The following is a 15,105-nucleotide window of genomic DNA, read 5'->3' on the forward strand; positions in this document are numbered from 1 at the left end:
TCCACGAGAGCGTCTTGGAGTTGTTGGATTGTGTATTTGATGAGTTGGATGAGGGACAGGGGACAATGTACGGTTCGCCTCCATTGTGTTCACTGAGCAGCTCGCGTCTCTGCACCTCCGATCTCAAAACAACTTGCACCGATAATTAAAGGTAATGAACCTACTGCTATGACTATAGGGATTATGGCAATAGGCGAATTTGCCAAAATGTTGAACTATCCCTTTAAATCGTAACAACTAGAGGTCACTAAAGGGCCAGGCCATCTTGTTGGTTGATCAGATAATCTCACCACAAGAATGAGCCCTCAGTCTCACCCTGGCTACAAAGTGGATGAGAAGTTGTTGAAGTGCTCAGAGGAATGTAAATATGAACACTGACGACACAACGCCGCCTGCTGAGGAAGATCAGGTGACACAGTTAAAAGCTCCAGAGCAGCAACTGAACGGAGCTCGTGGTGAGATTATTTTGTGTGAAATATCAATATCGAACTTTTGTTGTCAAGATACAGTTGGAGATTTTACTTCATGGCCTCGACGGCTCCTGATACTTAACTACCATTTCATATCCTCCACTGACCATTTACTTCTCTGTTTCATTGTTTGTCCCTCAAGTGGTTCATCAGTGTTTTCTGTTCTTCTGCAGACTGTAAACTCAGTGTTCAGTCTCTGAGTAGTAGTGGTGATTATTATTCAGTTTTCAGTCAAGTGATGAGGGGGGGAAAGAAATCAAAAACAAAACATACTTGGTATTAATGTTGAGTGATGTTTTATTAAAAAGAAAATAATGAAATTTGTGCAAAAACAAATGTTTTTGCCAGTTTATAACTGTTATTTTGGACCATGCGTGTGTCATAAAAGGAGAGTGTCAGTTATTGAGCTGTAAATGTTTTCTTGAATGATGAAACCTTGTAAATAAATATAGTTTTGAAACAAAGTTACACTGATATTTTGAGCTTGAATGGAAAACGCAGGATCATGAAGAAAATATGTTGCAGAGTTACCTCAGATGTCTGTTCAATGCATTTAACATACAAACTGTAAATGTCTGCTTACATAGCATACAAAGTGTCAGTGACCGATGTTGCCCAAAGTACGGTGGCCCTGAGGGCTCAATGCACTGTAAGAAAACACATAAAAAATGTACAGAATAAAGACAAGTAACTTGAAAAGAAAAATGTGCTCTGTCATTGAACATTGGAACACAATTGGAAACACTTTTTGTTGTCAAATCCATAAAAATGTTTTCTCAATTTGCAGCCATTTGTGTATTTACATGTGTTTTTGTGCATTGAGCTCTCAGGGCCACAGTATCAAAAACACTTGGGAGACAAGGAGCTGCACCACACATAGTAAATCTTCATTAAAGGCGACATACAGAGCCTCTAGAAAACTCTAACCAGCTGAATGAACAAATTGAGTCATGGTTTTTAGTGTAGTGTAGTTTTGACTCAATTTTATGCAACGTTTTTAATGTGTGTGACTTTTTATCATTGATGAATCATTAGTGCATTGATTATTTGGGTTATTATTTTATCGATGGTATAAAGCAGGTAGGTTTGTTTATTCCCAGCAGGCCTCAGGCAAAGAAGAGAAGCTGTGCAGCATAAAAAAACAGAAAGATAGAGCTGCTCTTTCATTGCAAATTAAGTTAAGCTCCATTTGTCACTGGATTCTCAGCCTCGTTAGCAGAGTGAACCGGCATTTTGTTTCACCGTATTCATTCATTCATTAATTCTATTTGAATAGCTGAACAAATCAGAGACGCTGGCAATGATCCAGATGTCGGAAACTAGATTACTAAACTCGAGGTACAGCAATGTGGTTTGGACCAATGAAGGGGAACATGGTCTCAGTTTTCAGATGTATAGCAGAACACGGACTCTAACTTCTGGACCACACAGAGAAAACAACTAAACAACTAATCAAATATTCTGTGAAAGATGCCGTAATTTATATCACATCACACTGTTTTCAACATGAAAAGAGGTTTATTCGATATAATCTTATATATAAACTGATCCTATAATATTATAAATTATCTTACTGTCAAAAACAAACAATTATGTTATTATATAACATTTCTATGATGCATATGGATCAAGAATCTATTTCCAGTGTTGTACTTGGTGTGGGAAGCAAAAGAAAGGCAAAAAGATGTAAGATAGTAAAACATGAATTTACGCAGCATACACGTGTCAGCAACATAACGTGATCAGCCCATGATCCATCTTAATTTAGATCTCATGTTTGCTTCTACATCTCATTGCTGTCCTAACTTAATCACCTGACTTAGAGCTGGATCTAACTAGTCACTCGTCTCCAAAGACGTCACAGGAGCAGGAGGAGCAATGTTGTTTTGGTTTTTTTTTTATCTGGGGCTGTGCTAACACATCAATTCCCAGCCAGACACTGTTTTTTTATGTAACACTGCTCAGTGGCGATCCAACTCTAAGTGCCTTACAGACGCATGGGAATACATTGAAAATAAGTCATAACATATACACCCAAGCAGACGCAGTCTGTGTTTGATCAGCACCGTGGTCCTAATTCGCAAGAAAATTTTAATGTGGATGTGGAACATTAATTTATAGATCTCTGACTTAGATTATTGTGAAACTTTGAAGAAATATATTTACAAAATTGAAATATTAGACCAGAGAATTACATACAAGACAACAGGACTAAGACTTGTAAAAAACAAAATGTTCCCAGGCAACAGGTAAAATGAGGATCCGTGTTGTTTTGCATCCAACTCATTCAGAAGTGGGAACATGTGATGCCTGTGTTGTGTGTAAACCAGTTTTAACACAATTTTTTAATATTCTGCACAGGCCCCTGGATCTTACTGATAAACATCTGTCTGGAAAAAGTTAAATCCCACTCACCACATACTGTAGGAGTTCTCATTGAAGACGTTTTGCTGTTCATCTACTTCTTTTGTTCAATTTTTTTTCAGATTAATTAGTATATTGGAGACATTATTGTGATAGATTACAATAGCTATTTAACCCTGTCAGGAGACAAATTTCCTCCAATGGTTAAATCAGTACATGATTGAAATCATGGTTAATTGTCTTATTTTCATTCTTCATGTGACACTATAGCTTCTCTAAAATCATTTGGTAAACTAACCTAATTTGAAATAACTTCTGATTTTCTTTTTGAAGACTATTTTCAGCAGGGTTTTTCTTTTTTGTGTGTGTCCATTTGGCAGTCAGCGTCAGAGAGGCAGAATAGAAACATAGGAGGGGAGAGATGTAGTGTGACATTACATTTATTCATTTGGCAGATACTTTTATCCAAAACAACGTCATGCAACAAAGGGCCCTGGACAGAATTGGACCCAGGACATTGTGGTCACGTGGCATGTGCTGAGATTCGCTTTCCAAAGCGTTGTGTTCGTTTGCATTTGAATTAATTTCAAAGTCCTGAGCGTGACTCCAATCACGACGGAACCACCACAAATAGCTTTCTTCTTTTTTTTGACAAGTGCGAGACATCAACACGGCACGACATGAAACAAGTCTGTGTTTTATTTTGGGGGTTATACTTATTGTTGTTGTTGCCATTTTATATCTAATAAAGATAAATCACCATGCAAATTAAGAGCTGAAAATACCCGCCCCATCTAACAGGACAAAAAAACAACATTTTCCTTATTTACCACTGAAACTGGCAGATTTTTTTATTTTATTTATTTTTTATGAAAAATACCAGTGGCACTGAAAACATTTAATCTTTATTTTATGCTAATAGAAGAGTGACAGTACTGGAAATTTCTTAATGTTTTACAGATAGAGGTCCCAGTTTATCTGCAAAAGAAGATAAGTTTAGGTGCAGGGTCGCACGGAGGTGCAGTGGTTGGCACCATAACTGAACTGACCCCCTCTGTTTCAGCTGAGATCCTTGATGGATCCTTGATTTTCCTTTTACTTATTGTACCTAATAATCCTTTATTCAGCGCACGTGAATTAATATCTTAGTAATAACATCTATATAGAGTAGCCTAGGCTAATAGTTGCAACAATAAGCCAAAGACCCACAAAATGTCTGTGAGGGACTCAGAAATTATTTCCTAGAGGTGCTCTTTGGATGGGACAATTATATCTATTATGTCTAGTTTTTCATTTGTCAGTAAATGTGTCTTGTAATCCCATATGGGATGGGCCACAGGCATGACACAAAAAAAATCATTCATTCATTCATATGAAAGCTGAAAAGAATCTCCAAGGCACTCTCTTTTAAGAAGTTAAAAAGCCTTTATTTATGGCTTGGTCATGTTTAACCTTTAAAAACTCCTAGGCTACACGTTTCAGCATAACATCAGGGAGAATAAGTCAAAGACATCTAGCCTAGTTGAACTGGTAAACGAGCAGTTTAAACTCAAAAACTGACATAACATGTTATTTTATCATAAACTCAGCACAACGCAGGCCCCCCCAAACCCCACCCCCGGCCGTGTTGTTGTGACGCGGTGCATGCCGGGTAACAGGGGAGCATCCAGTATGGCGACTTCCACGGGGCAGGATGGAAAGTCGGTCTGTTCCTCGGATGTGGACGTTTTGCTGCACCCCGAGCTGTTGTCTCAGGACTTTATACAGCTCGTTTTAAACGAGGTGAGTCAAGGTCTAGCGGGGGGGATTGTGGGAAATGTCGTTCGTTGTGTAGTTTTGTGTTTAATGTAATTAATGTAATGTTAGCATGCCGCCGGCTAAAACCAGCCGCTGGTGTCTGAGCATCAGACCTCATTCATGTGTAGCTATTATGTGAGACAAGGTGAAGTGACGGTGCTTTGTGTGTCTGCACCAGAGAAACGTCAGCACCGCGGACGGTGGCGGTCGGGACCGGCTCACCGACCTCTACCTGCGGCATGTGATCCCGCTGCCGCAGAGGGCTTTACCCGACAGCCGCTGGGGCAGGAGGGTGGAGAGGAGCCGGGGCAGGCAGACAGCAGCCGGCCACAGGTCAGATCCATCACCTCCACCACGAAATACAATGAATGAATGAATGAATTTATTTATTAATTAAATTGTATTACTGTGTCATGCATAGCCTACATATGCCCAGCCTACATGGGTTTACGAGACACCATTTCAGGCTTTGGAAATAAAAATTAGCAGTCTTAAACACATTGAAATTAAACAACCATTCCAGTTTTTGATCATCAGAGCACCAACAATATTTCAGGGTTTTGTCTATAGATTTAGCAGAATAATACCTCTCTCAAATCCTCATACTTTGAGCTGTGATCAGGTATATTACTAGGTTTAAATGGGAGGGTTGTTGGCACCACTGGGATCTCCGTCAAGAGCAATGAAAAAATGTCCACACAAACAACATCCAGATCCTCACTCTCAGACCATAATGATCATCAGTGGGTCATATCTACATACAGTTCAGTTCAGCTTTATCATCCCACAGAGGGACATGTGTTTTGCAGAGGTAGCAACAATCACAAAGACAAAAACAAAAATACATAGAGAGATAAACACAAAAGCCATAAAACCATAGAAACCACCAACTTGGGTTAGACAACAATTTAAAAAAAAGCAGTTTTAAAAACTAAAGTGCATCGCATAAAGTGCAGGTTTAAGGGCAGTGCGAATTGTTTGTACTGTAGCTGGAGGCTACTGTTAAATAAACCAAACCAATATGTTAACTTTAACTAGGCCTAATAGTTTTGTGCGTAATGTATAACTGTTGTCATAGATAAGTTAGGACCGATGAAAATAGTCTAGACAGGAAGATATATAGAGATGTAGATGAGACTGGAGGTTCTATGAAAAATAGAAAAACTGGAAAAGCTAAATATCTTTGAAACAGCAAATAGAATATTTCCTACATAACTCTCTCTGGACCAGTTTGACAAGTAGTTACCCATGTGACAAAAGACAAATATGCCCTGATCATTGTACACTAAACTACAGTTCATCATACATTTTCCAGCTTTAGCAGCCTTTGTGCTTCACTCCATTTTAATAGACACATGCCAACCAAATGTATGACCATTTATTTACATGTGTCTGCTCTGCAGCTGGCAGTGGGGCGGCCGCTGCCTCGTCAAAACCTTCACAGTCCTAAGCAGCGTGTTCGGCCATGTGAAGTGCATCAGTTCATTTGCCAAAGAGGCATCAGGTTTCTGAAATATTGGTTTAGCTTTCTGCGATATTCACTCTGAAAGTCCTCATTCACTGTCCCATCAGCCACATTAGATCTTCACTTAGGGATGAAGGAAAACACGGACCTAATCAGATAACTAAACAGGTTTTAAGTAAATCTTTTAACACTAATGTGCGTATTTCAGTGCGTGTTTATTTTTTTTACTTCTTGCCAGATGCTGAGTTCATAATACTGACATTTAGAAGTGGCTTTCTGTTGGTGTTGTTACCGCTCATTACTGGCCTGCAGTAAATTTTGTGAAAGTTTGCACCATGAAGTACCCACCTGTTGGATCCTTTTGTCGCCTGGGAAAAAGAAATCCAATGTGACCGTCTAGTTGCGTTAGTGTGACGCAATTGGCTTTTAAACGCTGCCTTTAAATTGGGACACAGCTGCAGCCTCTGGTCGGTGGGAGCTATTTTGTCCCAAATTTCATTTTGTCTTTTAAAGCGTCATGACTCAGTGCACGTTCAAGATAGAGATAAGTCATTTTTTTCTTATTAAACTTTATGGCTACTTTCCTAAAAAACACTGACTCGCTGATTTTTATCAATACACTAATGTTGAAAGTCAAAAAACGTTCTCCATGTTTACGCTCAGATTACACTGTGTTGCTGGTTCGGCAGTTGGCTCCTCCTGTTGCAAATTTAATCCAATTGATGCAATGCAAACAACTGATTATTATTATCATTTATTGTTTGACCATTTCTAGTTCGAGTAACGACCACAATAGGAAAAGGCCCCTGATCGTGTTCGATGGCACTTCCTCCCACTCTGGCTCGCTGAAAGTGAAGAAACCGGAAGGAAGCAGCGCACCGTCCACAGGGATCACCGACAGGTTAAAACCTCCTCCAGCTGCGAACCTGTCCAACCCCATCCGCAAACTGGCGGGCAACACGTCTTCCTCCTCCGTTCATCGCACCACTGAACCTGTAAACCTCAAACGAGAAGCAAACAACTCGGTAAGAACATCTCCTGACATCAAATTTAAAGAGGAACCATGCAAGATTTGCTTATTTAAACAGTTTTGGAGTTACTGTGATGGTTAAATGACTTGTTAGGGGGAGAATGGAGGCTCTCAGCCTTCCACCTAGCGACTCTCTTGACCGAGAAGCATTCCGTAATCTCTTGTTAACGTTACCCACCTTGGTAGACATCACTCCACAGATTGCCTTCGTGTCGGCTTTGTTGAAAATAAATTCACATGGCCAGAGGGGGAGGGAGGAGGGTTAGCAGTGAGTTTTTACAACAGTGAAAATATGCACTTAGATACTGTAGGGAGGGGGGAGCTCCGTAGAGAAGCAACCAAAATGGCGAAAAAGCGACCGACTTGCATAGTTCCCTTTTAAAGGGATAGTTCAACATTTTGGCAAATCTGATGAGGGGAAACCAAGAAATCCCATTAGCCTTCGTAGCGTAGCTCTGAGCAGCTCGCGGCTCTGCTCTGCCGTTCTAAAAATAGCTTGCACCGACAATTAAAGGTAACGAACCTACTCTTAACACTATAGGGATTATGGCAATGGGCCAATTTGCCAAAATGTTGAACTATCCCTTTAAATTGACTGAACTGTTGAAGAAAAAATATCAATCTAGTTTTTATTAAAAAAAAATTTATTAATTGCATTGAAATTATTGGTGAAATTATTTAAGTCTGTGCAAAAAAGTACAACAGCAGATTGAATCCAGCATTAATATACTTGTCTCGTCTTCCATCACTTCAGGGAACACCAAAGTCTCCAGAGGTGAAGAAAAAGATCCAGCATGTGACATGGCCCTGACTCAGCATGGACCGGATCGGAGCTCAGACTCTGCTGGACAAATCCTTCACTTCCCGTGACCCGACGCCCCAGTGTTGTTGCCCACTAACTTTGTTCTCCTCATCGCAGTTTTCATACTAATTCTATCACAGACAGAAGTGGACACTTCTTCTCCCGTGTGTCATCGTCCACTTCTCTGTTTTGTCGTTCTGCTCCGAGAGCTCACAGGACGCGGCGGTGGCGGTGCTCTGAAGATACAGTCGTCACAGGCCTCCATGTACGTAGCTTTCCCACAACCTCAAGTGCCCTTACCATCAATGATCGGCAACTCCAGAACGCCCTCTAGGACACGGCTCTTCATTATGTTTCTGTGGAGGGATTGGTTTTGGTAACTGGGTCCTGAGTTCTGGGCTGCAGTGGAGTTAGTGGTGAGTTTCTTTGCTAAAGGATCTCACAGTCTGGACGTATCCTAGAGACATCGTGAACACATTATGTGTTTAGCAAGTCTCAGCTGTTGTTCTCTGGCTTTTTCATACATTCTTGAAGGAATACACACCACAGCTTATGCTGAACCACAGCAGAAAGTGTGTGCTTGACATTTTTGAGCAGATGTTCTATGCTCAATTTATTTTTATTTAACTTCATCCCATCGGGCTTTGTTCAAAACCTCAGTGCAGTTTCACAAGTTGTTCAGGGTTTTTAAATATCTATGTAGATTGTTAAACATCTCATAGATAAAACTGATATTCTTGTGCAGCCAGAGCATCATCCACTGCTGAGCAGCCACTCTGACACCGACGAAGCAGGTAACTTCCATTCATACGTGTAAATATCACATTTTAATGCTTCAGGAAAAGAAAGGAATACAAACTAAACTGAGAACAAAGTCTTTTTGAAGAAGATTTATTTAAAATTGTGGACAAATTGACTTTGCGGTTGCTGTCTTTGAAACTATTCATCAGAAACACGCAGTAACAGGATTCACAAAAACGTTGCGAATCCGCTGTCAAACCAAGCGACACATTTGTACCAACATTTCTTTTTCTTTTTTTAAAAATAAAATGTCGATTAAAATTAATCACTTCTGTTGATTTTACTGCAGTAGAAAAGTCAGCAGCTTCGTGGCCCATGTTTGATATGCTAGTATTGTGATATTTATTACATAATGTACTTTTACACTGAAGGATGGATGAATGTTGTGGTTTAAAAAAATAAAAATAAAGGAAGTCTAGACTTTTAAAGTGATTTAGACCCAGCAATCTGCAACATGTTTTTAACTTTTTAATTAAATATATATATTTTAATTTTTTTTTTTCATTTGCCAAATGAGACATTACAAACCTTTTGTAATGTTTTTTCTTTGTATTAACAATTCAGAAATTTCATGCAGCTACAATTAGGAATAATAGAAACAGATGCAACATGAATATTATATTTATCTAGTTACAGCAGAACTCATTCATAAAACTCAAACCAATTATAGCATCAAGCTAATCCATGCACAGAGCAGTAATTATTATTACACGTTTAAGTCTGCATTAATATTGTAGATTTATTTCAAAATGCTTACAGTGTCAATCTACAAACGTGTTGCTCCTTCATTAGCAAATGTATAAATTCGTGCCGACAGTTATTTGGTTAGTAAGGACTTTCTCAGAGAGATAAAATTTAACATAAACTTTCTGAATTCAAATAACATTGTTAGTAGTTTGTCTGTCATGTACATTCATAGTAATGCTTGATAGTAAAGATGCTATTCTCTGTGCTCAGATAGTATTTATTGCATATTTCTCATTCCTTGATCATAATTATCATCAGCCAATCAGCTGTAGGCCTATCTGTTATCCCTGACACTGAGTTTACATGTCTTTGCCGCACTCTGGGCACAGGATGTCATCACGCTCGGTGAGGAACCCACGCCCGACCAAGGACACGGAGCACTTCTTACAGTTGAAGCAGTCATTGTGCCACTGGCGCTCCTCAAAGGAAATGTACTTGCTGCCTCCGAGGCCTGAAAGAGAAAATCCGGTGTGAGTCAAGACAAAAGAGAAACAGGAGAGATTTGTTGTTAGATCCAGGAAGAAGAAGATGACTGATAATTAATAGTTACCGCTAATGGGGGTGGTGCAGGAGGCGCACTTCTTGGCATAGAGGTTGCAGAAGCAGTTGAGACAATAAGCAAAGTCATCTCTAGAGGTAAACCTCTGGCCAGACAGCTGCTGCTTGCAGCTAGTGCACAGGAAGCAGTCCTTGTGCCAGGGCTGGTCGCGGTAGGTCACCCCGCCAGTGGTGATGGGCTGGTGGATGGGAGGACATGATTAGGTGTGAACATCAAGACCGATTGAACACATCAGTTATGATTGATTTCATTCCGGCTCCTACCTTCTTGCAGTGCACACACTGCATGGCAAACTGCTTCTCGTAGCAGGGCACACAGAAGTTATGAGTGTCCTTGGGGATGAAGCTCTTGGTGCCGATTGGCTGCTGGCACCTCTGGCAGGTGAAGCAGGTCTCATGCCAGCTGTTGCCCTTGTGCTCCATTTTCCTGGAGCCTTCAGAGGAACATGAGATTGAGTTGAGTGAAGTTAAAGGTCAATAAAGCAGTAATAAGACAATTACAGAAACTACACATTTTATGTCTCGGTGTAATGCCTGTAAAAGCATTAGTGTAACTTGTGCTTCGATGGTTCTTTAGTATCGTCTGAGGAGATGTTTTCAGAATTACTCATTTCAGGTTTGTTATTATCTATTTAGTCAGCATTGGCTCATCATAACAGGATACATTCAATTGAATGCACATGATTGAATCTCAATGGAAAAAACATGTGGCAATTTGTGAGCACGAGTGTGCACGCACAGTGATGCCCTAACCAGTTAGTATTTTTATACTGAAAAACTATAAAGTTTCTAACACAGCCTGTAATAGTCGACCTTGTCCCACTGATTCCAACCCAGATATCTCTGCTTTTACTCCCGTTGGAAAGTTAAGTGACTTCCCAGTTTCATGCTCTTTTCACCTACAGCCTACACCAACAAATACATGATGGAGTTCAAGAAAACACTGAATATTGTTTGGAAGACAGTTTAGAGAAAGTGGATTTGTCATTTTCTCCCGTTAATTTTTGTTTGATATTTAATCTATTCCTAAGTAATTACACATGCAATTGTACTGGTGCAATGGATTCACCTCTGGAGATCATTCAATCATTAATCCAACTCATGAAATAACATAAATGAAAGGCTACTTTTTATTCATAAGGGTTTACAGGACGCAAAATGAGAGCTACTATTCTCTGCACATCAGAAATTGCATTTTTGTTTACTCTGTCTGTTTTGTTGGTGTTGGCTCAACTCAAACTGGCTGTGCTCTCTTCCTACCTGGCATGATGGTCTTCTTGCACTCATGGCACTTGGAGGAATACTCATTGGAGTAGCACTCGGTGCAGAGGAGCTGCTCATCCTTGGTGGAGAAGGGCTTGTCCACCAGCGAGCGCTTGCACTGGAAGCACTTGAAACAGTCCTCGTGCCAGTGACGGTCCTTGTAGGACAGATCCTGCAAAAGACACGGGCAGGACAATTTCAGCAAAGAAACCCACAGAAAGAACATATTATAGGTAAAAAAAAAAAGAAGTATTCTGTGAGTGTCTTACCCTGGTGTTGCAGCCAATAGGCTTCTTGCACTCCTCACAGGTGTTGGAGTACAGGCTCTCGTAACATTTCACACAGTAGGGATTCTCCTCTCTGAGAACATACTTCTTCCCAAACAGGGTCTCCTTGCAGTAATGGCAGTCGTAGCGCTCAGTCATTTTGACCCGGGGTCACTCACCTGATAGAGAGAAAGAAAGAAAGAGAAAGAGAAGGTGGGAGAACAAAGACTCAGAAACAGTCGAACAGCAGGGAAGCTGAAGAAGACGTTCACACAGCTTCATCTGGATCATTACAGCAGCTTTTCCACATCCTGCCACCAGAAAAACAACAGTAACTCTTGAAGACAGTTTTGCTTATTTTTTTTTTTGCTCCTCTGTCCAAATCCATCTCTGCACTGACAGTGACGCTCAGCAGAGAGCAATTTCCTAGTGATCGGAAATTCCTCGCAATAAATTTTTTCCAAGGCACAATATCAGCATTCAGTATCAAGACCCTTCACGGTGCAGGGTTTTTCCACAATGTGTTGTTTTTTCTCCCCTTTCATCTCCTCCTCTCATCTCTCAGCAGTCCTTTTATTCTCTTCTCAGTGTCAGGAGCAGAAGGTGACAGATGAGGAGCATATAAATAACTCCTATCAGTCCTGCTTAGAGACAGTCGACGTCTGAACTGATGCATACCAACACCCGCCATGCCACCGTGCACTGACCCATCCATCAGCTCGCCTCCAGCTGTCAGCACCAGATCACAGTATCCCTTGTCATTGTGGGTGTGTGTGTGCGGCGCGTGTGTGTGCGTCTGCGTATAAGTAGGTTTGAATGGCACTTGTAATAATGACTACTCGCAGTCTGCAGCTGTTGGTGGTCTGGCTGCTAAGCCCTCTGGTTATCCCACCTGTGGCTAAATACTCTTACTCTCTGTAGACCCAGGATAGTGTGGGCTGTATATTTGAGCACTCTCATGTGAGTGAAAAACGGATGGATGGATGTCCAGTGATCCTGCACATAAAGCCTTCAATAGCAGCAGGCTTTTGATTTGTCACTCACTCACATGCTCCAATATTCATGCAACTATGTGTCCACTGATTCCTCAGCAGCTATAGCTGGAAACAAAGCTGGACAACGTAAGTTTTATTCCTACATGTTCATTTGTGCTGTTCTTAATTTCTTGGATTCCTGGTTTTAATTGAGTCGCTCTCCTCTGTTGTTCTGTTGTTAACTTTTTTCCTTTTGATCTATTTGTGTTTCACTGTGTATTCCTGCCTCAGCGGTTTAACATGAGATCTGCGAGTGATTTGTGATGTTCCCGACACTCAGAAGGTTAGAATCCTTTATCTGGTCGAAGTTGAGACGCTTAATCTGCGTGTCCTCTGCGCTCTGAGCTTTCTCAACCCCTCCCACATTCCCTCATTGTCTGTTGCTCCCACCATGACTCACCTAGCTTACATAAGGATTTATCTGACTCCTAAAAATAAAAATCGGATAATCTGAACTGCCACAAATAAAACCCCCAGCTATTCAGACGTGCCATGCAGCTGTTTGCCAGCTTCTGGGGCCTCTTTGATGCTTCTCATCTGGGAGTCTGTCTAAGCTGAGCTACAGCCAGTTACATGGTAAGTATTGGACCGCTGTGCAGCCTGGTCGATCCCCAGAAAGTTCCAGCGCTTAAAGACAACTCGCCTGTCTTTAAAGGTGAGGAACTCCTCATGTGATACTGTTTTTGTGTGATCCATCAAATGATTGTGCATTCATTGCCGTAAAAGTTTTGCTTTTACTAGTAAATGTGAGTTATTGGTCAAGCTAAATAAGGAACTCCACTGTTGCACAAATTTCTCTTCGTTTCAGACATTTTAAAGATGCACAGGCCTGTGTCTCAAATATTCTCCAACCATCTGAGGAAATGCAAACCACTGACCTTTAAACAGCAGCAATTCCTAAAGTGACAGCCACTAAGAATCACCTGGTAAGTGGATAATGAAATAAAATGTCAAATCAAATTAGGTCCTAAATTTGAAATGTTCCCTTTAAATCTCGCATTACAATTTGCGTTCTAAGTACCTACAGTAGAAAGTAACTCAATAAGCTCTCATACATCCATATATTTTCAGGAACCTCTCAAATCCCTTACTAACTATTGTGCTCACATTACCACAGGATATATCTGTGCTGAATTGAATGATGACAAAATGCTGTGTTATGCATGAGCTGTTTAACAAAATAGAAGTTACGTCTATGTAATATATTAACTAGTAAAGAGCTGACACCTTCATCAACACAGTGTTGCTGAAGGGAAGTGTGAGGTTGATGAGGAGAGAGGAAAAGAAGAGGAGGAAGGTGGAAATTGACTCTGCTAACAGGAGCCAACAAGGGTTGTGCATTTCTTTTTTTTTTTTTGGATGAGAATAGATAGTGAAATGATTTATAATAAAAGAGGAAGTCAGACTGTCTCCAAGACAGAGAGGAGGAACATGAGGAGGGGTGGTGGTTAAATAGTGAAGGTACTGTGCAGGTGGAAAAGACGAGGACATGAGCAGGTGGGTGGGGAGGCAGGTAGGTAGGAGGATGCCACAGTGAAGCAGCTGTGGCTCTGGGAATGGAAGACACAGTGCATGAAGACCAGTGAAGGAAAAAAAAAAGGATGGAGAGATGGATGAGTGGATGGATGGATAGATAGTGGAGCAGCTGAACAGAGCTGGGTCTTACCTTCCTGTCTGAGGAGTGTGTGCCTGTGCGGAGTCTGTGGCAGACTGAGAGGGGAGGCTCCGGCTCAGCTGTAGTTACTCCTGATTGCATTACTCCACCCATCAGGGGCTAATTGAAAATGGGGGAGGGGCGACATCGGGGAGGGGGATTTCGGGGGGGGGGGGGTTACGAAGAGGGGCAGTGGGGGGATCTTTTTTGAGATGATCTAAAAATACAGCGGTGCTTCACAGAGATAACCCCGAGGCCCCCTTTCACTCATTCAGTCACCAGTGAGACCGTGCAGCCTTTTAAGGTCACTCACTTCTTGTTCGCTCGCTCACTCACTCACATACTCACTCAGTGATTCATCATCTCACGCGTGGCCTTAAATTACACTTTTAATTTTCCAATAACTTGTGTCTCCCCCCTCCACACACACACACACACACATCACCCCATCCTGCCTCCTGCAGAAATGCACGTCGGTCTTCTCCGCTGCTGTTTTGTTTTCATCAGATATCTGCGGTTATCATTATCATAATACTGGACACACACATGGACAAACACACAATTCACTGTTACATAATTCCTCGATCTTCCTGAGGCCCCTGATGCGTGATGAAAAGGATGCCAAGGGTCGAATGTCAAAGACTGTTGTCCTGGGAGATTTATCCCTACACTCATATGTCTCATCTGTCTCTACCTCCCTATATTCCTCCTCCCGGGGGAGGACGCGCTCGGTCCCAAACGTCTAACGTGTTGAATATGGTATCCAGGCCTGCTAATGACAGACGCCCACATGGTTTCTAAGAAACTTGTGGCACTATTTTCTGCAACCCCACACTCTCTTGTTCACACTGCTA

At 41.3% G+C, this 15,105-nt stretch overlaps 3 protein-coding genes across 3 annotated transcripts in view; 1 reads left to right on the forward strand and 2 right to left on the reverse strand.

The window, feature by feature from the left end:
- Positions 1–11,376, reverse strand: part of me3 (malic enzyme 3, NADP(+)-dependent, mitochondrial) — a 132,467-nt gene extending 121,091 nt beyond the window's left edge. Inside the window, exon 1 of the mRNA XM_085765487.1 lies at positions 11,354–11,376. The gene's annotated coding sequence lies outside the window, so the exon portion shown is untranslated. The remainder of the gene's footprint in view (positions 1–11,353) is intronic.
- tslig2 (tRNA splicing ligase complex subunit 2) lies at positions 4,464–8,960 on the forward strand. Its single transcript, XM_085765495.1, has 4 exons — positions 4,464–4,616; positions 4,810–4,964; positions 6,872–7,121; positions 7,881–8,960. The coding sequence occupies exons 1-4, from the start codon at positions 4,479–4,481 to the stop codon at positions 7,935–7,937; spliced, it is 600 nt and encodes a 199-aa protein (XP_085621621.1). The 5' UTR covers positions 4,464–4,478; the 3' UTR covers positions 7,938–8,960.
- LOC146965182 (four and a half LIM domains protein 2) lies at positions 8,804–14,309 on the reverse strand. The gene is made up of 6 exons (XM_085765494.1): positions 14,264–14,309; positions 11,567–11,742; positions 11,295–11,469; positions 10,299–10,468; positions 10,027–10,213; positions 8,804–9,927 (listed from the first exon to the last, which is right to left on the reverse strand). Exons 2-6 carry the CDS (start codon positions 11,720–11,722, stop codon positions 9,776–9,778), a joined length of 840 nt encoding a protein of 279 aa, XP_085621620.1. The 5' UTR covers positions 11,723–11,742; positions 14,264–14,309; the 3' UTR covers positions 8,804–9,775.
- Between the last annotated feature and the right edge of the window lie 796 nt (positions 14,310–15,105).

This window comes from Trachurus japonicus, chromosome 21 (genome assembly GCF_045865225.1).
Source record: "Trachurus japonicus isolate A0001 chromosome 21, Traja_1.0".
NCBI classification, from domain to species: Eukaryota; Metazoa; Chordata; class Actinopteri; order Carangiformes; family Carangidae; genus Trachurus; species Trachurus japonicus.

What these genes read in the sequence shown, in the direction of transcription:
- tslig2 (XM_085765495.1), top strand. Translation starts at nt 4,479, where the DNA reads ATGCCGGGTAACAGGGGAGCATCCAGTATGGCGACTTCCACGGGGCAG. An exon ending in TACAGCTCGTTTTAAACGAG is followed by an intron (nt 4,617 to 4,809) that starts GTGAGTCAAGGT and finishes TGTCTGCACCAG; the next exon opens with AGAAACGTCAGCACCGCGGA. An exon ending in AACGAGAAGCAAACAACTCG is followed by an intron (nt 7,122 to 7,880) that starts GTAAGAACATCT and finishes CCATCACTTCAG; the next exon opens with GGAACACCAAAGTCTCCAGA.
- LOC146965182 (XM_085765494.1), bottom strand. Translation starts at nt 11,722, where the DNA reads ATGACTGAGCGCTACGACTGCCATTACTGCAAGGAGACCCTGTTTGGG. An exon ending in AGTGTGTGCACTGCAAGAAG is followed by an intron (nt 10,214 to 10,298) that starts GTAGGAGCCGGA and finishes CCCATCCACCAG; the next exon opens with CCCATCACCACTGGCGGGGT. An exon ending in CTGCACCACCCCCATTAGCG is followed by an intron (nt 9,928 to 10,026) that starts GTAACTATTAAT and finishes TTTCTCTTTCAG; the next exon opens with GCCTCGGAGGCAGCAAGTAC.